Source organism: Macaca fascicularis, chromosome 2, assembly GCF_037993035.2.
Source record: "Macaca fascicularis isolate 582-1 chromosome 2, T2T-MFA8v1.1".
Classification (NCBI taxonomy): domain Eukaryota; kingdom Metazoa; phylum Chordata; class Mammalia; order Primates; family Cercopithecidae; genus Macaca; species Macaca fascicularis.
Window position 1 is genome coordinate 15,524,059 of NC_088376.1, and position 27,759 is coordinate 15,551,817.

The following is a 27,759-nucleotide window of genomic DNA, read 5'->3' on the forward strand; positions in this document are numbered from 1 at the left end:
AGTGACAGAGATACTGTCTCTTAAAATAACAACAACAACAACAACAACAACAATGGCCAGGTGCGGTGGTTCACACCTGATATCCCAACACTTTGGGAGGCCGAGGTGGGTGGATCACCTGAGGTCAGGAGTTCAAGACCAGCCTGGCCAACAACACGGTAAAACTCCGTCTCTTGCTAAAAATACAAAAATTAGCCAGGAGTGGTGGCAGGTGCCTGTAATCCCACCTACTCAGGAAGGCTGAGGCAGGAGAATTACTTGAAACTGGGAGGCGGAGGTTGCAGTGAGCCGAGATTGCACCATTGTACTCCAACCTGGGTGACAGAACAAGACTTAAGGATGCTAAGTACACACAAGTTATGGTTAAACAAAAACCTTCTAGGAAATCACAATCTATGTAGTGTACCTGGCTGTGGCCTTAGAGATTAACAGATCTAAAATGCCTCTACCCAAAATACCCCATGATCTAGAATTCAGATTAATGTTGGGCACACACTTTTAACTAACATTTAAATCATACCTCTAGGATTTATGCCTAGGTTCTCACCACTTATACAGTTGACTATATTTATTTTTCCCACACTCTTTTCTCTCCACAAAAAGTCTGAATTTCCATTTCTCTGAGATTTCACCATGTTACCCACTCACGATTTGTTGGGTGCTCTCCTTAAGTCTCCAGCAAATTGTTACAAGTCATTTTTCTCCCCCACAGTGGCTTTTCCCACTAAGCACAGAGAGTACCAGCATTCTCTCAATAATTCTCCAAGTGTTTTCGACCTCCTAAGACAGTAAGAGCATAATAAAATCATAACACAATCTAGGAGTTCAGACCTAGACACCAGTGGCTCTTTTTGTTTGTTGTTTGTCTTTTTGAGATGGAGTCTCATTCAGTCGCCCAGGCTGGAATGCAGCCGCACGATCTCGGCTCACTGCAACCTCTGCCTCCTGCGTTTAAGCAATTCTCCTCCCTCAGCCTCCTGAGTAGATGGCACTACAGGTGCCCGCCACCACGGCTGGCTAATTTGTGTATTTTTAGTACAGACAGGGTTTCACCATGTTGGCCAGGTTGGTCTCAAACTCCTTGACCTCAGATGATCCACCCACCTCGGCTTCCCAAAGTGCTGGGATTATAGGTGCGAGCCACAGTGAAGGCTGGGCACCGGTGCTGAGGAGACACCGGCAGGGTAAGGCATTTGTTTGTCAAGGTCCTAACTGTCATGGCATAAAATGAAAGACACAAATCAGCCGGGCGCGGTGGCTCAAGCCTGTAATCCCAGCACTTTGGGAGGCCGAGACGGGCGGATCACGAGGTCAGGAGATCGAGACCATCCTGGCTAACACGGTGAAACCCCGTCTCTACTAAAAAATACAAAAAACTAGCCGGGCGCGGTGGCGGGCGCCTGTAGTCCCAACTACTCGGGAGGCTGAGGCAGGAGAATGGCGTGAACCTGGGAGGCGGAGCTTGCAGTGAGCTGAGATCCGGCCACTGCACTCCAGCCTCAAAAAAAAAAAAAGAAAGAAAGACACAAATCACTTCATCCACAGGGACGGACACACTGATACACAACAGAATGGCGCGCAGGTGAAGACAATGACAAAGGAGAAGAGCAACAGAGACACTCAAGGCATTTTAAAGACGACAAACAATACTGGTGTAACGATGACAGGATGAGTCATTCCAGAAAGTCTCTCAAACTTCCAGTTTTATAATCTGAACATCATAAAATCTGACTCATCAGAAAAGACTGTTTCAGTATCATGCATGGGAATGTGATAGCGGCTGAGAAACTTATTAAATCACATCCTCCCTCTTCTGTAAGACACGTGATCTCAATTCTTCAGCACTTTCAAAATAGGGTTTCTTTTTTTTCTTTTCTTTTTCGAGACAGGCTCTTAACTGTTGCCCAGGCTGGAGTGCACTGGCATAATCTTGGCTCACTGCAACCTCCACCTTTGGGGCTCAAGCGACCCTTCCACCTCAGTCCCACAAGTAGCTGGGATTACAGGCGAGTGTCACACCAAACCCGGCTAATTTCTGTACTTTTTGTAGGGTTTCCCCATGTTGCCCAGGCTGGTCTCAAACTCTTGAGCTCAAGTGATCCACCCACTTCGGCCTCCCAAAGTGCTAGGATTATAGGCGTGAGCCACTGCACCTGGCCAGAATCTTACTTTTAAAACAATTCACTTATATAAATATTCTAAAATGGTTCCTATGTTATTTCTCCTAGAGGGTGAACAACTTTTCTTGACTTTCAAAGTATCCTACAACACAGGGAAAACGTCACAATTTTCTGATTTCCTAAAACCTTGTCACCTGAATCAGACAAGATTTAACAGCAATTCAGGGACACTATCACCTAACTATGTAAGAGAACCCTGCCAATTCTCAAAGTTACACATGCCCCTCCCTAGCTGTTGATACGAATTCAACAGAAACGACAGTTTCAATTACGGGGGATTTGCCATCCAGGAAAGGACTGTAGACACGGAACCTCACACAACATTCTCCTGCTCACTAATTTCTCACATATAAATAAGTAAATCTGTATCATAAAGGTCTCTGTCTAAAAAGCATTAGGCCGGGCATGGTGGCTCACGTCTGTAATCCCAGCACTTTGGGAGGCCGAGGCGGGTGCATCACCTGAGGTCAGGACGAGTTCAAGACCAACCTGGCCAGCATGGTGGAACCCCAACTCTACTAAAGAAAAATTACTGGGAGTGGCAGCGGGCACCTGTAATCCCAGCTACTTGGGAGGCTGAGGCAGCAGAATCACTTGAACCTGAGAAGCAGAGATTGCAGTGAGCTGATATCCCGCCACTACACTCCAGCCTGGGTGACAGAGTGAGACTCTGTCTCAAAAACAAAAATAAATAAAAGGCATTGGCTGGGCTCAGTAGCTCCCAGTACTTTGGGAGGCCGAGGCAGGTGGATCACCTGAGGTCAGAAGTTCAAGACCAGCCTGGCCACTGTGGTGAAACCCAATTTCTACTAAAAATACAAAAATTAGCCAGGTGCAGCGGTGCATGCCTGTAATCCCAGCTACCCGAGAGGCTGAGGCAGGAGAATCACTCGAATCCGGGAGGTGGAGGTGTGGTGAGCCGAGATCATACAACTACACTCCAGCCTGGGTGACAGAGCAAGACTCCATCTCAAAAAATATAATAATGATAATAATAATAATAATAAGCATTAAGCACCCAGCCTTTCCGCGGTCCTGGCTGGAAGTGCCAATGTCCGCTCTGATTTCGGGAGGCAGCCAGGTGGCACACGTGCAGGTGGTATGCTAGGACCCAGGCCAGGTGCTTAGAAATCTGACCAGTAACTTTGGACATGTCCTTGACATCTTCACAAGACTAGCAGAACCCCTAAAGGGATCGCTGCTGCAGGGATGTCACCTGAGCTCATCTGGGTCACTATTCCACCCCCCACACTGGAATCTGCCCCAAATGTCTGTCCATGCCACCTGACAGAAAGGGGGACCCGATTCACATGGGAACTGCGGAAGGGTAGGGAAGGCTCACCTGGATTGCCTGTCGTCCCTGCTGGGCATCTGCCAGCAGCTGGATGGTGAGTGCCCGTGAGTCCTGCAGCGCCTCCTGGAGGTAGATGAAGCTGTGGCCCCCGTGCCTGCCCATTGTGCACTCACGACAGATGGGCACGGAGCAAGTGTCACAGTACAGGTGCAGCACCTGGTGACCAGAGAGAGGACAGGCATAAATAGAGATACAGGACGGGAGGAGGAGGGAAGACAGCAACTTGAGGGTCCTGGATCCCACAACCGAACCACCAGCTTCCAAATGGCAAGCACACCCCACAGGGAGAGACAGCAGCGGAGTAACTGCAAACATAACCAAAACTGTCTGCTTCCCTTTTTCTCCCACTCTCTCTGCCCCAAATCAAGAGGGAATGGAGTGGGGAACACAACTGAATGCCACATCCCACTGTAGTCTCACTCAGAATGTAACAGAGACACTTCAAAGGCAGAAACCAAACCAAACAAAAACCTCCCGGCACGAGAGTTTCTCCTGAATCTTAGCTTCATTATCCAGAAAAGTTGTTTAGACTGTGTTGCCTAGTCTGATATTGGTGGCCTGGTTGCAAGAATATACCAGAAGAGTTTCCTTTGCTGCTCTAGCCTGGATGTGTAAAGCAAGGTTAAGAGCCAGTAACAACCATCCTCACACCACAGCTTGTCATGCAAAGTGCAAAGTGCAAAGCATGGTTCTCCCAGGCACTCGAGCAAGCTCACAGGCTTAAGTTTCTGGAACGAAGGCAAAAAGCTAGTGGTAAGGTCAGCCAGCTCCTTGCCTTTCTTCTTCATGCCAAGTTATTCCAAGGAGTTGAACCTGGGAGGCAGCCAGTGCTGACAGAACTGCTTTATGTGATGTTCTACACTTCCCTGGGGCCCAGCACGCTGGGAGGGAGGGAGGGAGGGAGGGAGAGGGAGAGAGAGAGAGAGAGACAGAGAGAGAGAGAGAGAGAGACAGAGAGAGAGAGAGAGAGAGAGAGAGAGAGAGAGAGAGAGAGAAAGGGTTGGCACAACCTTTACCTGCTAATAAACAAGCAGCTCTCAAGAGAGAAAACTCCTTGGCACAGAAACTGGGCCAGTCTCATTACTGTGTATCTCTCCACAGAGCAGGGCACTTAGCACCAGTCTGCAAATGTTTGCTGGATTGCTTTCAAGAGCAGAGTTTAAATCTGCCTCTGGTACACCTGGGCATGAGGGGAAGCTAGCTAACATGCAACAGGCAGGGAAGCAGTAGGCAAGGGGAATTCTTCCACAAATACACCACCACACTTCATCTCCAGGGGAAGACAGGAGGTGGGGGGTGCTCAAGGCCACAGTGTTAGCAAAGACACAGCAGGGAAGCCAACATGAGCCTTCGGCAAAGCTGGGTCCAACACAGGAGACACCGGCTCTCTCATCCCCAATACAAAGCACCTTGCTAGGTATGGTGGAGATCCAGGCGATTCCGCGCAGACTGAATAGAAGCTCATTCTGGCGAGAAGCAGGGCAGAAGTGTTGTGGGAGACACAGATGGGGAGAAGGCTTGGAGGCGGCCCAGAAAGTTTTCTTAGGTGGAGAGCTCCAAACAGAGAGGGCTGGGGGCAAATAGAGGGAGACTCCTGCTTCTTTCCTTCTCCAAGATGCTTATTTTATTAATAACCAAAATCTTTGCATAAAATGTGTCCACTAGAAAAATGCTTCCCCTAACTGGTTCAGTCAAGCACACAGAGTTACTCCACTCAGGGCTGAGTTAATAGGGAAGCGTGTAATCTAGCATGGGTTAAACTGGTTCTCCAGAAACTTTACAATTCAGAAACAGGAAAAAGGAAAGATTCAGGATACTGTGTTTTTACTTTTGTAAAGAAACAGTTCTGCTATAACCATCAGGTTTTATGGATCCTACTTTATTTGTTTGTTTGTTTTGAGATGGAGTCTCACACTCTGTTCCCCAGGCTGGAGTGCAGTGGCGCGATCTCCGCTCACTGCAAGCTCCGCCTCCCGGGTTCACGCCATTCTCCTGCCTCAGCCTCCCGAGTAGCTGGCAGTACAGGCGCCCACCACCAGGCCCGGCTAATTTTTTTGTAATTTTAGTAGAAACGGGGTTTCACTGTGTTAGCCAGGATGGTCTCAATCTCCTGACCTCGTGATCCGCCCATCTCGGCTTCCCAAAGTGCTGGGATTACAGGCGTGAGCCACCACACCTGGCCCAGATCCTACTTTATACAAGGGAAATGTGGTAAGGTTTGCAACTTTGCTGCCAGTTTTGATCACTGCAGTGCTTTGCCAGCAATAGTGGCAGACTGAAATCAGGCAACAGCAACTTGCCTCCTTTAAGTCAGTTGCTTTTTAAGCTGATCCATCCTTTAGAGATTATCTAATCCTAATAATCTTTTAAATCTAAAATTCTCAAGTATAAATACTAACCAAAAGATGCTGAGCTGGATAAATTCAGGAAAAATTTCTGGCCGATCCCTTTTTTACGACATGGTGCTAAAGCAATTCTACCAGCTTGAACTACATTCCTTTCCTTTGCTCTCTCCATTTGTCAAGATAATGTAGAGATCACTCCTATGCTGATGTGAAGTGTGAAAAACCTTCCATCAGAAAACTCTCTTTTACATGTGAATAAAACATGCCACTAAACCTTCGGGTGGCCTCCCTGCTTCTAACCGCTAAGCAACCTTGAGAAGGCATCTCTTGTCTTTCCCTCAAGACAGCTGTGTGGACTGAATGGCACTCTCCTGCTTCCTTCGGATAACTACCTACATTGTTCTCATCTCCATGGCTAGTGAGTAGAAAAGAACCTCAGGCTGTAAACTTGAGCCTGGCACAACCTGGCTATGGAACCCTCTGTCCAGTCAGTTCTCTTGACCTGTCTGGGATTCAGTCTCATCTGTGAAACAAAAGGGTCCTGACTAGGTACCTCCGGAGACCCCTTCCACCGCAGAAAGCCTATCTATAGAGACTTGACAACAGAAACTAAAGAGCTTCAAAATTAAGTTCTAGTAGCTGGACATGGCAGCTCATGCCTGTAGTCCAAGCTCCAGGAGAAGCCGAGGCTAGAGGAGCACTTGGAGCAAACTACAAAAATTAGCTGGGCGCGGTGGCTCATTCCTGGAGGCTGAGGTGGGAGGATCCCTTGAGCCCAAGAAGTCGAGGCTGCAGTGAGCTGTGACCATGGCAATGAACTTAGCCTAGGCAACACCGGCTAAGAGTGCAAACAAACAACAACAATAACAACAAAAAACAACAACAACAAAACAAAACAAGTTCTGGGCTGAGCCAGGGTGGCCACTCCAGACTCCAACTGTGCAACTATAAAGAATTAAGATGATTTTTCTTAGGTTTAGATCAACCTTAAAACACAGAACCTGGATGATGCTGGACATTTGCAATGCCCCCATGAATGGTAGGTTTTAAAAGATTCTGCAGATGCAGTGTCCAGAAAAAAAAATGCTGGTCAGAACAGGTAGTGGGCGGTGATGGCAGCGAAAGGCAGGGTGCCCTTAGCCGACACCAGAGCCCTCCCATGACCAGCCTTGAGAGCCCAGATACACAAATGAAAGGGGTCTCTGAATGCAATCCCTGCCTGGTATCATTTTATACAGGATCGATGCAGTTCTAAGTACCCAGAACACGCTGTGGTTTCAGAAGAGCCAGTGATTCCACAGCTCCAGGCTGCCTGCAACAGAGATGGGGGCGGGGAGCACCCAAACGGTTGATAATAAAAAGCTACCAGTGAGTAAAAGAATGGCCTCAATGTGCTTGTAATTAGTAAACAATGAATTTTTAAAAGAATGCATTGTCCCAAAACTATAAAATGAAATCCACTTTTATAAACCTTCCAGCTATAAAAGTTGGAGAAAAACTTTGGTAAGATTTCATTCTTCATTTAGAAGCTCCACGTCTCATCTAACCACAATTTCTGAGATTGAAAAACCACAGTTTTAGAGCTGTTAAAACAATCGATAGGAGAGGATGTGCATGGGTGCAATTATCTCTGAAACAGGTGTAAAATTATTTTTAAGGGAATAAGCTGGAGCTGTGTGGAGGGTCCTATAGCCAGAAATGTGGGAGCAGCCATGAACAGTGGCTCCCGGGAAAGGGGGGAAGGGACTGGGAAGAACAGGTCGTCTAGCAGCAGGAATTCCAAGGCCTGTTTGGGGCTTCCCGGGCAGATGCACAGACACGCCCCCTCGGGCCTGGCGACAATCCGGCTGCCCCAGCTAAATGGAGGAGGCTTGACCTCTGACCCTGCAAGTGACCACCCTCTTCCCTGCCCCCAGCTTCCAGAACGTCCCACCCATTGCCTTCCTCTCCCAAAATTTCTAAAATACCAGGCAGAGACAAAGACCTAGGAATGTGAGCCCAGCAGGAAAGGAACGGGCGGGGGACTGGTGGGGGGGAATGGGGGAGGGAGATTAAAGGAAAAATAGAAAAATAAATAAATAAAAATACAAAATACGCATGTTTGTTTCTTAGCGAGTGTTTAAATAAAATGCTTTGTTAATGAACGTGTGTGCACGCACGTGTGCACATGCGAATGCACACGCATCCAGGCTTCTGGAATCTAGATTCTGCACTCCTATCTGTGGCCCAACAAGAACACACACACCAAGGGACCTCTGTTGCAGCCCCGCACATCTCAAAGAATGAGCTTGAGGTTTAAAATACAACTACCCCTATCAGTGAAGAATGTAAGCTGGAAGGATGGAGGAAGGCCCAGATCGCCATTTAAGTTCATCAAAATGTCTCAACTCAAATACGTAAACTGCTGTAAACGTTTTAAAGATTACTTCAATATCCCTTAAAATGACTGAGGACATTTACTTGGCCTCCCACAAACCAAGGCTGAACCGTGACGCCTGGCTCGATCTCCACCCACCCCAGAGGGTTTCTGAGTTTCCCACTACAGAAGTAAAGTGGAGGCAACAGAAGCAAATGAGGCCCACAGGAAGCCTGACCTGTGTGTGTTACTCTGCAGGTTCTCAGGTGGGACAACAGAGGATTCGTTTTAAAAATGGTAAGCCAAGTTCAAGGGAGTAAAGTCTAGCCATGAAACAAGTCTATTAAGTAATATTAAAACGAAGCTTTACTTGACTTAGACAGACTGAGTGCTTGGGCTCAAACCCGCAGCCCAAACCCTCAGCAGAAGCCCCTCCTGTAGCTCTGGCCACGTGCTGCCCCACATCCGTGGCCTGGATAAACAGGAGAAAGGAATAGGGACCCAGTTCATACACAGTGCTCACCAGTTAAAGACAAGAGAGTCCCCGCCAACATTTTTCATTTGGCTAGGTAACAAGTATTTGTTCAAATGCAGAAAGTAATACAAGCAAACAGTTTTTTAAAAAAAATCCTTAATGTCTCGCTCAATTGTCTCCACTTTAACCATGGAAAAACAAAGCTATATTCTAGACATAATTGAATTTTTTAAGACAAAAAGTTTCTCTTAACTATATTAACTTGTTCTGAATGTTCTGGGTCACTCCATGCAGAGAGATGCCTGGCTTTCTGAATGGCTGCATGGTATGCTGCTATATGAATGTACTGTCAGTATATACTAATACAATTTTAAAACTCTTTCCTGATTTTTGAAAAAGCACAAGCAATGCCACAGTTAACATCCTTGTTCTTTAGAGAAACCCTAGTTTTCAATTTGGTAATATATTCAATTGTTACATCACTTGATATAATGGTTATCGGTGGAAACCTACTTGCAAGCTTGGATAGTAAGAATTACCGAATTCTTTTCAGTCAGGTCGACCTTCACCCATGTGAAGGGCAAAGTACCAGTTTCTGTTCTCAACACAACCGAACACAAAAGGCCAGCAGGGGATGCCAGGAGAGGCAGTCAGTATGGACACAGTTCACAGTTGGGACTGGAGTTAAGATCTGCGTCTGCTTGGGTGGAAGGCTTTGATGGGTGCCAACATTGAAAAGGGGCCTAGAAGAGGAGCAGCCCAAGGAAAAAGTGTTGTGTTGCGTTCTGGCAGTCTCAGTAGTGTCTGTTAAATAGATTAAGCGGGGCTGCTTCATGGTATCTCTACAAATTGAAGGAATCTCAGGCAATAAAAAGGAAGAGGGGTGTTAGGAATTAAAACACACACACACACATACACACACACACACCCACACACACACACATACACACACCCGAGGCCCACAATCCTCTTTCTGCAACTCCAAAATCCAAAATGATGCTCTGGAATACAAAGTTTTCCATATACTATTTGGCAGCAAAACTCATGTACGACAAGGTACTATAGCTATTACAGTATTTTTGACCATCGCTGAGTACATTTTTATGTATTCTCACTACAAAAAAATATGTGAGGCAATGCATGTTAATGAGCTCAACATACATACTCTACAATGCATACGGAGTTCAAAACATGTTGTACACAATAAATATATAAGATTTTTGGCTAGGGATGCTGGTTTAGGTCTACAATACCAGTACTTTGGGAGGCCAAGACAAGAAGATCACTTGAGCACAGGAGATGAAGGCTATAGTGAGCCATGATCGAACCACTGCACTCCAGCCTAGGCCACAGAGCCCGAGACCCTGTCTCAAAAATATGTATGTATATATACACACATACACTATACACACATACGTACATACACACACACACACAATTGTCAGTAAAATAATTTTAAAAACTGGAACTGGTGTGAAAAGGATTAATCATTTTTGCCTATGTCATTCAGTAAATTTTTATGTATCTCACTGCAAAAATAATGTTATTTTGCAGTCCCATTATACGTATTATGTAAATGCACAGTATTAACTTTCTAAAATCTGAAATTTTGAAGGATGAGGCTCAACTGACCTCAAAGGTTAAGGTAAGAAATGCACACATGTAATATTGTCTGGCGGAACAAGATTCATTCTCAGACTAAATAAGCAATATAACACTTGAAGATCTAAAGGGGCGGGGGGTAGGGTGAAAGTGGGAGTGTCCAAGAACAGCCTCAAGTGGGGTCAGAGGCATCCACTCATCTCCAATTTAAATGTTTAGGCTCCATGGACAAGGCAATTTGAAAGGAAAACTTGAAATCAGAGAGGGATGCTGTTACCTCTGCATCTGAACTCACCGCAACGGCTGGTGCCCAGGGAGAAGCATAGTTTGACAATCACAAAATGTCATCTGTTAGCATTTGTTCACTTAAAGTTTTTATGTGACTCCAAAAGCCACACCATGCTCCCTTCCTCCCTAAATTGTCTTCAAAAATTCTTCACTACCAACTGCTGCTCCCCCAACAGTTACCATTACTCCTCCCCAACAGCAGCCAACCAACCACATCTAGAAAGCCCCTGCTCCCCCAATGCACCATTCTATAAGGCTTCCACAAACACTGGGTAGTTCCTTCTCCTATCACCTGCTCCCCGGCTTGTGGGACCAGGCCCCAGAATCACACAGGCCCTTGGTAAAGTCCAAGGGTCCAGCTTCACCAGTCCCTGAACTATTTTCCATCAACATGGCCCTGTGCAAAGTCTCAGGGCTCAGAGCCTCAGCATACTCCAGTAGCACACCACCATGTCTGGGTGTTTCTCTGAGCACACAGCTCTTACTAGTATACACAAAACACAAAGCGTTGATCAGGCGTGGTGGCTCACACCTGTAATCCCAGCACTTTGGGAGGCTGAGGTAGGCAGATCAGTGGAGGCCAGGAGTTTGAGACCACCCTGGCCAACATGGCAAAACTCATCTCCACTAAATATACAAAATAGCCAGGCGTGGTGACAGGCATCGGTCATCTTAGCTACTCAGGAGGCTGAGGCAGGAGAATTGCTTGAGCCCAGGAGGCAGAGGTTGCAGTGAGCCAAAATCTTGACACTGCCTCCAGCCTGGGTGACAGAACAAGTCAGACTCTGTCTTAAAAACAACAACAACAAAACCTAGCAAATTAAAAGGCCCAGATAATGAAAGTGACTAAATTCTGTTTACAGAGTTGAACGCTGGAATTTGGCTGAGCTTACTTGCTGACTTGATAAAAAGAGAAACAGCCCCATTTGTGGCTCACAGGAACTATCAGAACTATTAAAAGTGTGAAAATGAGTTCATCCTGGAAGAAAATCATTTTCCCCCAGCAATGACTCTCTTAAGGAAGATGAAAACCCAGATAAGAACAATGCCCTGGGCAGCACAGCGAACGCCTTCCACCAGTTTTGGCAGAGTCAGACAAAGCAGTTTCATGAATATGTCCCTTGCTGCCGCCTAACCCCGAGCGCACAGTGTGGCCTGAGAAAGGGTGCTGTAACTCGTGTTTGTAGTTTTCTGTGATTCCGACCTCTGCGGGCTGCTGCAGTGGGTTTTTTGGGGGTTTTTTGTTTTTGTTTGTTTTTTTTGTGACAGAATCACGCTCTGTCCCCTAGGCTGGAGTGCAGTGGGGTGATCTTAGCTAACTGCAACCTCCAACTCCTGGGTTCAAGCGATTCTCCTGCCCCAGCTTCCTGAGTAGCTAAGATTACTGATGCCTGTAACCATGCCTGGCTATTTTGTATATTTTGTATATTTAGTGGAGATGAGTTTTGCCATGTTGGCCAGGCTGGTCTCAAACTCCTGACCTCCAGTGATCTGCCTGCCTCAGCCTCTCAAAGTGCTGGGATTATAGGTGTGAGCCACCATGTACAATATGACTTATTAAAACATGATGCTTCCAGGATTTTTTTTTTTTTTTTTTTTTTTTTGAGTAGCTGGGACTACAGGCGCGTGCCACCACACCCAGCTAATTTTTTGTATTTTTAGTAGAGACGCGGTTTCATCATGTTAGCCAGGATGGTCTCAATCTCCTGACCTCGTGATCCGCCTGCCTCGGCCTCCCAAAGTGCTGGGATTACAGGCGTGAGCCACCCCCCAGCTGGCCCTGCTACATTGAGTTTTACAAGGCAGGAGCAATCCTCCAGGTGAGTCATAAGGGGCAGAGGTCGAGGTAAAAGGAGATTCCGGCAGGGAAAATGACAGGGACCTCCCATGTTGAGCTAAAATTAGCACTTCTCCAGGCCTTTGTGAAGACACACACACACACATACACACCACTTAATATTTAAAAGTATGATCATGATGTTGCAAAATACCAACTGTGGGACAATACACACGCCAAGTGGGGGAAGAGGGATGCGTGGTGGGGAATGTAGCTATGCCTGCCATTTCCTTTACCCAGACTTTCCATCCTACACCAGACCTGAGCCTGAGCCTGAGCCCTGAGGGCAGGCGGCAGACACTCGTGCTCTGCCCCTGGGGGCACTGCGGTGTCAGGACCCTGCTGACATCCTGCATCCTGCCTTTCAAAGCATGGGATCTCGAATAACATGTTCTCCAAACTCTGCCTCTGGCGAACCCAGAGGGCACCCGCTCCCTAGGCCCTTTGGACTTATTTGCCTCCCAGATCAGAATCTGCTTTTTGGGCTGGCACCCACCCCACACAGCTTGAGGCAAACTCATGGCCCACCGGCCCACCGCCTTCAGTCTCTCACACATTTCCTGAAGGCTCTGCAGCAAAAGGGCATTTTCCTGAGGGTGGCAAGTGCCACACCTGTGCTTGGGGTGTCCTCTAACAGATCCAAGTTACACTACACAATACTGAGAGACGGCTTAGAAAGTGCCAGAGTTGTGTTTTGGATTACTGCCTCCCAAACACAGTTTTGAACAAATAAGTATGTTTACTTAAATAAAACTTGCTAGCTACTCAGAAGGCTGAGGTGGGAGGATGGCTTGAGCCCAAGGAGTTCAAAGTTACAGCAAGTTATGATCATTCCATTGCACTCTAGCTTGGGTGACAGAAACCCTGTCTCAATCAATCAGTCTTGGATGTTTAAAAGTAAAAACAAAACTTCCACATCAACATACACCGTGGTACATCCACACAATAGGACGTTTGTCAGTAATTACACACAAGAAGTTCAGGCATGGTGGCTCAAGCTTGTAATCCCGGCACTTTGGGAGGCTGAGGTGGGTGGATCATTTGAAGTCAGGAGTTTGAGACCAGCCTGGCCAACACAGTGAAACCCCATCTCTACTAAAAATATAAAACTTTAGCCAGGCCTGGTGGCGGGCACCTGTGGTTCCAGCTACTCAGGAAGCTGAGGCAGGAGAATTGCTTGAACCCGGGGGGCAGAGGCTGCAGTGAGCCAAGATCTCACCACTACACTCCAGCCTGGGTGACAGAGTGAGACTCCGTCTCAAAACACAAACAAACAAAAATAAATAAATAAATAAATATACCTACAGACAAGAAGTTTAAAGGCACTAGACTGGCGGAAAAAAGCCAAAATCAAGAGAATATATTGCATAACTCCATTTATTAACATACGAAGATAAAACTAAACGTCGAAGAAATCACAACAGTAGTTGCAGGTGAGAAGGGAGATGAACTGGAGGGAACCCAAGGGAATCCTTTTGGAGTGAGGGAAATAATCTATATTTGATGGGGGAGGACTGATTACACAGGTATATATAAATCATCAAAACTCAAAATGTACACTTAGCCTGGCCAACAAAGACAGACCCTGCCTCTACAAAAAAAAAATAAACATTAGCCAAGCATGGTGGTGCATGCCTCTAGTCACAGCTGAGGCAGAAGGATGGCTTGAGCCCGCCCAAGAGTTTGAGGTTGCTGTGAGCCATGAATGCACCACTGCACTCAGCCTGGGAGACACACCAAGACCGGCTCAAAAAAAAGGGTGGGGAGGATTCAATTCTACTCCTCCCTCCCAAAAGTGAGGGGAGAATCCTTCCACTGGCAACCTAAGTGTTGAGGGGGTGATGCTTGGAGCCTGGCCACAGCGCAGCACTCTTCATAGCTAAGGACCTAATAAAATACTCATGGAGCCCATAAATGAGTTAACTCCAATGGCCCCACATAATTTACTTCTAATAGGTTGCTACCATTTTTTCCACAATGTTCCCATTAGGTATTATTTTTCCTTTGCCCTCTACTATAAATATTATCTTAAGTTCTATCTCGCAAGAGGCAACCTCCCTGGAGGTTTTGAAAAAATTAGAACCCTGAGTCCCGATTTACAGCACCACAGGCGGCCAGCGGTCATACAAAGCCGTATGAAATCATTAGTGTCCCAGCTGCTGCCCCGGCATGCATCTGACCTCTGATGTATTAATGAGTGGCCCATGCAGCTTCCAGCAGCAAATAAAAGAGATTTGTTCCAACACTGAGATCACTGCCCATGTAAATTATATATTTTTAAACTGGACACGAAAAGACAGATTTGGACGTAGACACACAAGTTTTCCGGCTGCCTCCAAGGTCGCAAAAGCAAGGCACGGTTTTACTCTGTTGTGCTATGGACAAGAGTCAGTGGTACTTTGGGGTTGACATTTAAAAAATGGTCAGACTCTGTAGGTGGCCATGTAACTCAGTCCTCGCCTCTTAAACAGCGGGCAACAGTGTACACCTGAAACCGTTTCAGTTCCTAAAGAAACTAAGTAGGTTTCAATCGCCCATGTGGCTGAGATGGTGTAGAGTGGCAGATTTTTTTAAAGCAAGGGAAGGCACTCATCACCTGGGTAAAACTGTCCTGAGAAGAGAAGCAGAAATACAGACTCAGATGAGAATACACTAGTAATAAAAACTGTTGGTAAATATTACTAGTCATGCTTTCTACCGTTAACACAACCTAACATTTCACTCCTCTCTGCAAGTTCCATCATCTTCTGTCCTTGTCCCCTGCGTTACTTAGTTGCCTTCTGTCTTGATTAGGGTTAGTGAATCAAGGTGACACTGTCCTATCCGTTGATAAGGCTTAGAGCCACTTACCTTTCTAGGCAATGCCTACTCTCCACCCAAAAAGGAGGGGGGCAGAAAGATATTACCATAGAAATTTTGTTTTAATACAGAGTTGTTCACAGAGAGTAACTGTTTTACGTTGGGAAGAGACCAATCCTGGGAAGCAGTAGGTAGCACATATGTGGCCTCTGTGAATTCTCTGAATGCCAAGAAGTGCCCATGCTGCAGCGGGGATTGCTGAGGCTCAAGTGGGGTGTGGGGGTGTGGAGGAGTGGGTGCTGGGGTGTGTCTGTGAATTACGGGGATTTGTCTCCCAAGTACCAAGTCTGGGCTCTTCTATGGCATTCCCCAAAACTGCACCTGTCAAGGAGAGTATTAAAGAGAGAAGCCAGACACACTCTCCCAGTACCTCATCTTCCCCCAGACATTCCAGCAATTACCAGAGCCTTTCTTGACATCTTTCTCTGTAAGTAAAAGGCAAAATGAGCGAGAGCAGAGCAAACATCTTCAGTGCAAAAGCGGGGGAACGGGGGGATGCTTAGTCTTGTAAAGAAAATGATTTTTATTTTTTTGTAGAGACAGGGACTCACTCTGTTGCCCCGGCTGGTCTTGAACTCCGGAGCATTCCTCCCACCTCGGCTTCCCAAAGTGTTTGGATTACAGGCGTGAGCCATCCACCTCATGCCTGTAATCCCAGCATTTTGGGAGGCCGAGGTGGGTGGATCATCTGAGGCCAGGAGTTCGAGACCAGCCTGGCCAACGTGGTGAAACCTCAGTTTCTACTTTAAAAAAAAAAAAAAGGCCGGGCGCGGTGGCTCACGCCTGTAATCCCAGCACTTTGGGAGGCCGAGGCGGGTGGATCACAAGGTCAGGAGATCGAGACCACGGTGAAACCCCGTCTCTACTAAAAATACAAAAAATTAGCCGGGCGCGGTTGTGGGCGCCTGTAGTCCCAGCTACTCGGGAGGCTGAGGCAGGAGAATGGCGTGAACCCGGGAGGCGGAGCTTGCAGTGAGCCGAGATCGCGCCACTGCACTCCAGCCTGGGCGACAGAGCGAGACTCCGTCTCAAAAAAAAAAAAAAAAAAAATTAGCCAGGCGTTGTGGTGGTGCATGCCTGTAATCCCAGCTACTCAGGAGGCTGAGGCAGGAGAATCGATTGAACCAGGAGGCAGAGGTTGCAGTGAGCCGAGATCAGCCACTGCACTCTAGCCTGGGCAACAGAGTGAGACTCCATCTCAAAAAAAAAAAAAAAAGGTTATTTATTTATTTTATTTTATTGAGACAGTCTTGCTCTGGCTGGAGTGCAATGACACGATCTTAACTCACTGCAACCTCTGCCTCCGGGGTTCAAGCGATTCTCCTGCCTCAGCCCTCAGAGTAGCTGGGACTACAGGCATGTGCCACAACACCTGGCTAATTTTTGAATTTTTAGTAGAGATGGGGTTTCAGCATGTGGGCCAGGCAGGTCTAAAACTCCTGAGCTCAAGTGATCTGCCTGCCTCGGCCTCCCAAAGTGCTGGGATTACAGGCATCAGCCACCACGCCCGGCCCCACGATTTATTTTTAAAAACCCTTTTCAAGTTAGTGTTTGTAGCCTCTACTCCAGAAGTAGGAAACCTAGCCCTGCAGACACCTCTACAAATGTCAAAGGGGCACAGACCAGGCGCGCAGAGCCCAGGCCGGGCAGCTTGCTTTAGGAGCTTCTGAGATGGAAGCTACCCGTCTGTCCCCCACACAGGGAGTAACCTGAGGCAGGTGGGCCCCACGGCTGTGATCTAGGCAGTTACTGGGCAGGTAAGAGTCCTCCCACCTCCCCAGGAGAAACCCCAAACTGTAGAGAGCAATGGTGATTTTCTCTTACCAACCATCAATAATCTAGAGTGTCCTGGGTAGAGCAATGAGGAGAGTAGGGCAACTGAAATGAGGCATAAAAGGCAAAACACACCTCAAATTTCAAGGCCTTTTTAAAGGAAGGTGTTGAGGGATCAGACGTGATGGCTCACTCCTGTAATCCCAGCACTTTGGGAGTCCAAGGCGGGTGGATCACCTGAGGTCAGGAGTTCGAGACCCGCCTGATCACAGTGAAACCCCGTCTCTACAAAAAATACAAAATATAGCTGGGCATGGTGGTGGGCACCTGTAATCCCAACTACTTGGCAGGCTAAGGCAGGAGAATCACTTCAACCCAGAAGCAGAGGCTGCAGTGAGCTGCGATCGTGCCATTGCACTCCAGTCTGGGCAACAAGAGTGAGACTCCATTGAGGAGGGAAGGGGAGGGGAGGGGAGGGGAGGGAAAAGGGGAGAGAGGAGGGGAGGGAAAGGGAGAGGGGAGCAGAGGAGAGGAGAGGGGAGGGGAGGGCAGGAGACAGGAGGGGAGGGCAGGGGAGGAAGAGAAAGCACAACAAAGGGTGGGCCAAAAGGCCTAGGCAAAGCAGAAGAAACTGGCCCAACAGGGAACAGAACTGGGTGGCAGGAAAGCTGGATTCTAAGTCTTAGGTAGTGTGACCTGAGGAAGAAGGGCCCACCCTGTGCAGGAATCACATGGGGATCAACCCACTCACTGTTATCAGTTCAGCTGCCACACCAGGAACCATGTTACTGGGCTCCACTAAGGCCAGAAATAAAGTCCCAGTCCCTTGGCTTCCCCGAAACCCTCTTCCCACCAGTGTACACAGTCCACTCCAAAGAAGCAGTCATTACAGCAAGATGTAAGCAAAGACGAAGTGAAATGATCCCTGGAAAGCCAGGGAACCCAGGCACCCAGGTCAGCAGCATTCCAGGCAGGGAAATGTCAACTAAATGGTAACGAGATACAACCAGAAAAAAGACCAACATTTGGGGACACTGTACGTAAAACCACTGGACTCAAACCCCTCCCTCTTCAGAACCCCAAAGTTGGCCAGGCACAGTGGCTCATGCCTGTAATCTCAACACTTTGGGAGGCCTAACCTCAGGAGTTCAAGACCAGCCTAGCCAACATGGTGAATACAAACATCTTTATTAAAAATACAAAATTAGCCAGGCATGTTGGTGTGCACCTGTAATCCCAGCTTTTTGGGAGGCGGGAGAATCGTTGAATCCAGGAGACAGAGGTTGCAGTGAGCTGACGTCATATCACTGCACACCACCCAGGCAACAGAGCGACACACTGTCTCCAAAAGAAAAAAGAAAAGCTTAAAATTGCGGTACCACTCATCGTGTTTTTCCTCTTTTAGCAAATGATGGTAATGAAAAATAATTTCAAGTCTCAGATGTGAACGTTTCTCAGAAATCCTACCTCATTCCAACAAATGAAGCTTGTTGGATGCTGTTCAACAGAACTTGTGAAACAGGCACCCACCGCCCAGATTCAGCAGGTCATGGAGCCAAGAGAACCCCCACACTTCTGCCCTATAAAGGCCATGAGGGGCAGAACCTGACCATGCACTCCGTCAGATAAGCAAGGGTAAACTTCACGAAGATGGGAGAAGCCAGACCTGCTATGATGGAAAAAAGAAATTTCACAAGCTCTTAGCTGGTGAAACAATCAGGTGATATCAGTTACATAATCGAAGTTTTCAGGAGGCTTTTCTAAGCCCCCAAGTTAGTCTTTACTTGGGTCCTGAAATTCCTGTCTTGCTCCATCTGGCCCTGAAAAAGTCACCTTTACTTCTTTGCTTTGTCTATCACCTAAAGTCAGGAAAAGGTGATACACATGGCACAAGAAATCTAAATATTTGGCTCTGTCCTTCCCCCAAATTGTTCTGAGGCCCTATGTGGCTTTTCCTTAGTCTTTCCACAATACTCATCCCACTGCATCTAAAACTCTTCCCCAAGAAGAGGTGGCCAGGGAGGCTCGGGCTGTTTAGCTGAGCCTCCTGGCTCTCCCAGAACTTCCTCCTGGGCCTCCAACTCCATCTGTTTTAGAGACAGCTCTTAAAGTTGGTCTGTACTCAGACTCAGAGACTACGAGGCCACAGTATCCTGGCCTCATAGTCAAGTGTGCTGTGCTCACTGCTAATTTTTAAACTGTTTACATCGGATTTAAGACTGGGCTAAAAGCCTTGAAAGAAAAAACAACTTGAGAAGCTTCTAGTCTCTAGAGGTGTTGGTTGGTCAGTCTGGACAGGTTTGCTCACGATGTCTAGGCTTAATTTTTTTTTTTTTTTTAAGGCTTAATTGATAACAGCACCCCCTTCACACTCAGACATGGCCTGATTTGGAAAATATACCCCTGATAGAGAGGATCAGTAAGACAAATGAGGAATTACCAAAATACAGCTGACCCTTGAACAACATGGGTTTGAAACACAAGGGTCCACTTATAAATGGATTTTCTTCTAGCTCTGCCACCCCTAAGACAGTAAGACTAAACCCTCCTCTCTCTCTAACTCCTCAGCCTACTCAATATGAGATAAGGAGGATGAAGACCTTTATATAATGATCTGCTTCCACTTAAATAGTAAATACATTTTCTTCTGCCGGGCGCGGTGGCTCAAGCCTGTAATCCCAGCACTTTGGGAGGCCGAGACGGGCGGATCACAAGGTCAGAAGATCGAGACCATCCTGGCTAACACGGTGAAACCCCGTCTCTACTAAAAAATACAAAAAACGGCCGGGCGCGGTGGCTCAAGCCTGTAATCCCAGCACTTTGGGAGGCCGAGACGGGCGGATCACGAGGTCAGGAGATCGAGACCATCCTGGCTAACAGGGTGAAACCCTGTCTCTACTAAAAAATACAAAAAGCTAGCCGGGCGAGGTGGCGGGCGCCTGTAGTCTCAGCTATTCGGGAGGCTGAGGCAGGAGAATGGCGTGAACCCGGGAGGCGGAGCTTGCAGTGAGCTGAGATCCAGCCACTGCACTCCAGCCTGGGCGACAGAGCGAGACTCCGTCTCAAAAAAAAATAAAAAATAAAAAATAAAATAAAATAAAAAATACAAAAAACTAGCCGGGCGAGGTGGCGGGCGCCTGTGGTCCCAGCTACTCTGGAGGCTGAGGCAGGAGAATGGCGTAAACCTGGGAAGCGGAGCTTGCAGTGAGCTGAGATCCGGCCACTGCACTCCAGCCTGGGCGACAGAGCCAGACTCAGTCTCAAAAAAAAAAAAAAAAAAAAATACATTTTCTTCTTCTTTTAGTGTCCTCCCTCCTCCCAGCCCCAAGACTAAGTCTCGCTCTAACACCCAGGCTGGAGTGCAGTAGCATGATCTCAGCTCGATGCAACCTCCAGCCCCTGGGTTCAAGGGATTCTTGTGTCTCAGCCTCCAGAGTAGCTGGGATCACAGGCGCCCACCACCATGTCTGGCTAATTTTTGTGTTTTTAGTACAGACAGGGTTTCTCCATGTTGGCCAGGCTGGTCTTGAACTCCTGACCTCAAGTGATCTGCCTGCTTCGGCCTCCCAAAGTGCTGGGATTACAGGCATGAGCCACCGCACCCGGCCGTTATTAATTTTCTTAGTAACATTATTTTCAAGCTCACTTTATTGAAGAATACAGCAGCATATAATACATGTAACATACAAATAATACACACATGTGGTAACTGACTTATTATTATCTGTAAGAATTCTAATCAAAAGCATACTATAAAGTTTTGGGGGAGTCTACATACAAATTTGACTGCACAGGGGGTCAGCACCCCTAACCCCCCACATTGTTCAAGAGTGAATTGCCCAAGAGGCCAGTTAGAGAAAAATTGCTAAAAATGGCTAGAAATTTTGCACAAAATGACTCCATTCAACAACAACTTCAACCACTGTCTAGGAGACACTGCAGCAGCATGCCCGTGGGATAAGCAGGTAAATCAGAAATAGCTTCTCAAGGAGAATGGGACAGACCCAGGAGGACTGAGGTGGAAGATTTACAAATCTGCCAGTTAAAAGAACGGCTTGAGCAAAGAAGCACGCTATTCCTGGCCAAAGTGTAGAACTCAAAGTAAAACAGAGGGAACAGGGGACCCAGTGAAAGCTCCTGAAGAGAAGTATGTATGTGATAGCTGGGTGACCTTGAGGGGCCAGCGGTTAGCGAACGTTCCAGCCACGTGGAAGGAGGCCAGGACACAACTTTGGGCCACCTTGTGTTGAGGAGTCAGAAACCCTGGGTTCAAATGTTGAGTGGTCCTTCTCCAGCAATTTTGGATAAGTTGGCTCACTGAGCTCTGTTTTCACCCATAAATGGGGATACTACATTTCCTCTCGGGGTGGTGGTAGAGAATTCATCCGAGGACCCTACATGAAACCCAAAAACGTCCGTGGCAGTTCCAACAGAAAGAAAAGGCGTGGTTATGAGCCCAGAAGGGTTCCGGCCTGGTAAGCGGCAAGGCAAGTTAAATCACAGTGTTTGCAAAGCAGGACTGACAATGAGCCAAGAAGGCACTGCTGCCCCAGGTTCGCTGGGTTACTGTGCTCGTTGAAAAGAAGGTTGAGAGATTTCATAAATAAGAGTGGGAGAAAGCATGCTGAATGATGACCTCTGACCCTACGTGTCCCAAATTCCTCTGCAGGAGGCCAGTGACTCCACTCTTATGCATGTCCAGTCAAAACAACCTTTCTTCCCTTCCACCTTCCACCAACAGAGGTCCTATTTTTAACACCCAGTACAGTTCGTTATTGCCTCATGCTTGGCACTATGATGTCCTTGCCCTCAAAGTGCTAACAGTCTAATAGAAGGGACAACTGAATTAAGTCCAGCTGAGATGTAATCTCCTAGAACTTCCTGGAGGAGGAGAAGTCAAGTCTTAAAAGTGCAAGTAGATGGGGGGTGTGAGGGGGCGGTGGTAGTGAAAGTTCCAGGTAAAGAAAACTATCGGAGAAAGCAGGTACCTCACAACCCTTTTCAATCCCTGAAAATGTGTACACCACCTGCCCATTCGAATTTAAGTGCAGTAGTTCCCTCTTATCCTTGGGGGATACATCCAAGACCCCCAGTGGATGCCTGAAAGCACTGATAGTACCAAACCCTACATATACTATGTTTTTCATTATACATATATATTTATGATAAAAGGTAAGAAGAGTAACAACAACCAATATTAAAAGAGAACAATTATAACAATGTATTGTGTAACAATATACTGTGTTATGTGAATGTGGTATCTCTCTCTCAAAATATCGTGTGCTGCACTCAGCTATTTTCCAACTGTGGCTGCCTGTGGGTAAGGGAGATCACTGTACAAGGAAGGCTGGAACTGACTTTTCCCTCTTGTTCACTGCTTCATTCCAAGCATCTAAGTGTCTGGCACATGGATGCTCAATACACATTTGAACAAACAGAAAGGAGGAAATAACCACTTATGCAATAGCTCTACTTAAGTGGGTGGTGAGCACTGTATCCCACCAGCATCCAACTGTGGCCAGAAAATGATCATCATAACACCATTCTCATCTATTAAAGAACAGAAAACAGCTTTGTGAGGAGTTGGGGCTGAGGGCTAGAAAGATTTAGCCAGATGATGCCGCCTTGTTTCCTCCTTGAGTAAGGCCTAGGGAATGAAGAGGATATTCAAACTAAGGCTCCTTCCTAGCTCTGCCCACAGCTAATTCCATCAAAATTTCATTCATGGATTCCATTCCAGAGCTTTGGTCAGCTGGGTAGCCACAGAGAGTCAGAGGAAAACTCAAGGTTTCCATGAGCTGGTCACAACCTCTCAGAGCCTAAACAGCCTAAGCAATGTCCAGAAGCATCTTTCCATGTGTATGTCCACGAATGAGATGCCTCTCCAGAAATAACCATCTTTGAGAACGTGCTAGGGAACAAAACTATTACAATGGGAATGTAGGCCAGGCGCGCAGTGGCTTACATGTGTAATCCCAGCACTTTGGGAAGCCGAGGTGAGCAGATCACTTGAGTCAAGGAGTTTGAGACCACCCTGGCCAACATAACGAGACCTCTGAGTCTCTACAAAAACTTAAAAAATCAGCCAGGCATGGTGACACATGCCTATCATTCCAGATACCTGCGAGGCTCAGGCATGAGAATTACTTGAATCCAGGAGGCAGAGGTTGCTGTGAGCCAAGATGGCCCAAAGGGGCCAACACCAAGGCTTTTCTTCCCTTTCTTTCTTTTTTTTTTTTTTTTGAGATGGAGTCTTGCTCTGTCACCCAGGCTGGAGTGCAGTGGTGTGGTCTGAACTCACTGCAACCTCCACCTATTGAGTTCAAACGATTCTCCTGCCTCAGCCTCCTGAGTAGTTGGGACTACAGACACACGCTTTGCCCGGGTAATTTTTGTATTCTTAGTCAAGATGGGGTTTCACTCTGTTGGTCAGACTGGTCTTGAACTCCTGGCCTCAAAAGTGATCCACCTGCCTTGGCCTCCCAAAGTGCTGGGATTACAGGCGTGAGCCACCACACCTGGCCTCCCACAAACTTTTGACAAAACCAAACCCCAGACTTGACAAACTCACCAACGGCTCAACATTATCTCAGCACAAAATTTTAACTTCCATTTCTCCTCAGGAAAAATGGTGGCCCTTCTCTCGTAAGAACACTTACAAGTTACAAGACAATCTTTAGATGTTCACCCAGGCAGGAATGAAGCACTTCCTCAAAAATAAATGATTTATAGTAGCACATGAGACTGGAAGTAAACTAAATGTCCATTAATAGAGTACTAGTTAATAATTGTTAAATAAATTGACTCCAGGGCAACCATTTTTTTAAAAATGGGATATTCTGGCCAGGTGCGGTGGCTCACGCCTGTAATCCCACCACTTTGGGAGGCTGAGGCGGGCGAATCATGAGGTCAGGAGATCGAGACCATCCTGGACAACATGGTGAAACCCCGTCTCTACTAAAAATACAAAAAAAATTAGCCAGGCGTGGTGGCGGGCGCCTGTAGTCCCAGCACTCAGGAGGTTGAGGCAGGATAATTGCCTGAACTCAGGAGGCGGAGGTTGCAGTGAGCTGAGATCATGCCATTACAGTCCAGCCTGGGTGACAGAGTGAGACTCTGCCTCAAAATATAATAATAATCTCCAAGATACGTTACTATGGAAAAAATAGGAACAGAGTAATGTACACAGTATGTTACTATCTGTGGAAAAGAAGAAAAATAGGTAAAAGTATTCCTTGATAACCAAATCTATAGTGAGAGGGTACAGTTCAGAGGGATAGCATACAGGACAGATGCCCCAAGATGTGGGTAGCTGGCATCTCCCACAGGCCCCATCTGAGCAGAGCCTGGATTGGAGTTCAGTGTTGATGCTGACTTAGGCACACATTATTTGTATGTCATAGAACAAAATTTCATACTTTTTTTTTTTGAGACGGAGTCTTGCTCTGTCGTCCAGGCTGGAGAGAAGTGGCCGGATCTCAGTTCACTGCAAGCTCCGCCTCCTGGGTTTACCCCACTCCCCTGCCTCAGCCTCCTGAGTAGCTGGGACTACAGGTGCCCGCCACCACGCCCGGCTAATTTTTTTGTATTTTTTTTTTTAGTAGAGATGGGGTTTCACCGTGTTAGCCAGGATGGTCTTGATCTCCTGACCTCGTGATCTGCCCATCTTGGCCTCCCAAAGTGCTGGGATTACAGGCGTGAGCCACCGCGCCCCGCCCATACTTTTTATTCACACCAAACTGGGGTGTATTTGTGTAGCTACTTAGAACTTAATTGCAAACACCTTTTGCTGTTCTCTTCATGTTCCTGAAATATTTGCCAAGACAAAGCTACAAAGCTGCATGTTTCATTACTGCTTATACTAAATGAATACCAAAGGGGTTTTTTTGGTTTGTTTTTGTTTCTGTTTTTTTTAAAGACAGTATATGTGGGAGGCTGAGGCAGGAGAATGGTGTGAACCCAGGAGGCGTTGCAGTGAGCTGAGATCCGGCCACTGCACTCCAGCCTGGGCGACAGAGCGAGACTCCGTCTCAAAAAAAAAAAAAAAACAATAAAGACAGTATACGAATACAAACCTTCCTCTACCCAGTTAGGGTTCTGTAATCCTCAGGCAGAGGCAATTCTACCTGTGTGCCATCAACCACTGCTAAATTCAACTGCTTTCTTTTTTTCATTACTTCCAAACTCAAGAACCCTCAATGGCTCCCTATCCCTCCAGGTCGAGAATAAATGCCTGTTGGGTTTAACAAGCCTGACTTTAATAGCACATCCCTATAGCTCCCTACAATGAGCCTAGCACAAGGAGACCTCTCTGGCAAAATGTTCTTGTCTTAATTTGGGTCGTCTGTAAGTTCTCACATCTGAGAGCCCCACTCTCCTATCACTGCATTTGTTTGAACCACTGTTTTGCTTCCCAATACTTTATATGTCTACACAACACCCTCAGGCATAAACCCAGTAGTGGACATATGGAGAAGTTGGAGAGACCTAATTATCTACCTCCCAACCCCCACCCTCCCTCTGGTCAGAGAGAAGGAACACAGCCCTCAATGTCCTTCTCCAGGATGTGCCTCCGGGGCTCCAGTTTAGGCCGTGACACTGTCCCTGTCCCCAATTTCATTCATAGCCCCACAATCCAAAAGGCTACCCCCAGGGAATCTGTAGCCACTTTGGTCCAAGGTCGAGGACCGGCCATAAAACAGCCTGGTCCAAGCTGCAGCAGGTCCAATACAGAGCCTTTGTTCCCACAGGACTCCCCTGGGCACGCTCCAGAGGGTCTCCGGTACGTGCAAGTGGGAAGTGAAGAGAAAATTCCTTTCCTGCCCACGCGGCAAAAGCAAGCTGTTGCTATGCCTAAGTGATAAAATCAGCTTTCCTTTCTCTCTTTTGCAATTTTGATACTCTTCAGACCTCTGTTTTGCCACCCTGAAATTTAAGTTTGAAATAATTAAGTTTCCCAAGATTAACGTCACACAGAGTAGAACTGCCCCACCCCTTTCAAAGTTGCCAGTTATAGCAGGGTGTGGTGGCTCAAACCTGTAAACCCGGCACTTTGGGAGGCCCAGGCAGGCAGACCACCTGAGATCAGGAGTTCGAGACCAGCCTGGCCAACATGGTGAAACCCCATCTCTACTAAAAATACAACAATTAGCCAGGCATAGTGGTGGGTACCTGTAATCCCAGCTACTCAGGAGGCTGAGGCAGAATTGCTTGAACCTGGGAGGCGAAAGCAGCAGTGAGCTGAGATCGCACCGCTGCACTCCAGCCTGGGCAACAGAGCAAGACTCTGTCTCAAAACAAAACAAAAACAAAAAAACAAAGTTTCCAGTTTGCCAATTCTCTTTTATTAATCAAAGGTGAGGACAACACTATGTCTTCAAAGAACTTTATATTTAGCTGGGTGGATTCAGTTAAGGAGGGAAATACACAAAATCAGTCAGTTCTGCATACCCTCCTTATTGGCTTGGCCATTTGTTCACTGTATTCTACTCTATTACCAATTGTATTCAATTATTTTACTAATTGTAGCCTGAAATTCAAATTTCACCATCTACTTAGAAATTTTCTGAAAAGTGAAAGTGAGGAAGAAATTGAGATGTAAGGCTTATGAAAAAGAACAAACTTCTCCCCACAGCCTAAGAAACACAAGGCTTTAAAATGTGTAAGCTGAACCAGTAACATTTCCATAGTCACATTGAGAAAGTGGAGCTTTCTAAAAGGCTTGACAGAATCATAAGAAAACAAAACAGCAAAGTGGAGAGGCTTGTTTTGAAAAATAATGATTTGTTTTTCATTTTGTGTATTGTGACAGAGAATACCTTTTCTATTTAAACCCCTCCCCCACCTGCACCTCAGGATGTCTAATTAGAATGAGGTGGGTGGTGGGGGTGGAGAATGACTTGAGATTTCGGGATCTGATCAATGCAACATGTTAGGGGCAGAGCACAAGGTCAAAAGGAAATGATTAATCCCACAAGAGGAACAGGCGGATGGGGCAGGGAATGGTCCCCCTACAAAACCCTCACTAACAAGCGGGTCAAGATACCTTGCTTAGCAGCGTTCTCTCCATCCTGCACTCAGCATTTCAGCTTAAAATTCAAAGAACGTTCGTCTACACAAGCTAGTCTTCCTTAAAGGTTATTTTTATTTGCTGATTATGTTCCAGTGGTTGCAAAAGAAGGTCCAGAATTAAGCAGGAGAGAGAATGACTCTAGTCATTAGGATGACTAAGACATTCTACGACAATTTGACAATTTCCATTCCTGGCTGGAGCCATGCCGATCATTAATGGAGGAGGGAGTATTTTGGGCCTATTTAAAAGCAGTTACCAGTCAAGACATACAATATCCCTTTGAAATACTATGACATCAACACTCTGAAAGTACATAAATAGGTCAAACATAAGAGGAGGGGGAAGGGAAATGCCTTTTGCGAAAATCCTTTGAGAAACAATTTCCTCTTAGCTTTTCACCCTCCCTAACACTTGCTTTTAGAGAATTGCACACAAAAAATCTGTATTCCCAATTAACGATGCAAACTTCACCCGCTAATCACCACATCCTCCTATAGAAAACCCTAGATTTGCCACAGGATTAGTATTTTAAACTCAGAAATGCTTCAACACCTTTCTGTCCCATTACCTGCCTTTGGAAAAGAGGCACGGAACGGAGGGAGACTGGAAGGAAGGCTT

General features: G+C 46.7%; 1 protein-coding gene across 1 annotated transcript in view; it reads right to left on the reverse strand.

Moving 5' to 3' along the window:
• Positions 1-27,759, reverse strand: part of TRIM71 (tripartite motif containing 71) — a 77,450-nt gene that overhangs the window by 16,557 nt on the left and 33,134 nt on the right. The window contains exon 2 of the mRNA XM_005545536.5: positions 3,523-3,690. Coding sequence (XP_005545593.1) covers positions 3,523-3,690 — 168 coding nt within the window. The remainder of the gene's footprint in view (positions 1-3,522; positions 3,691-27,759) is intronic.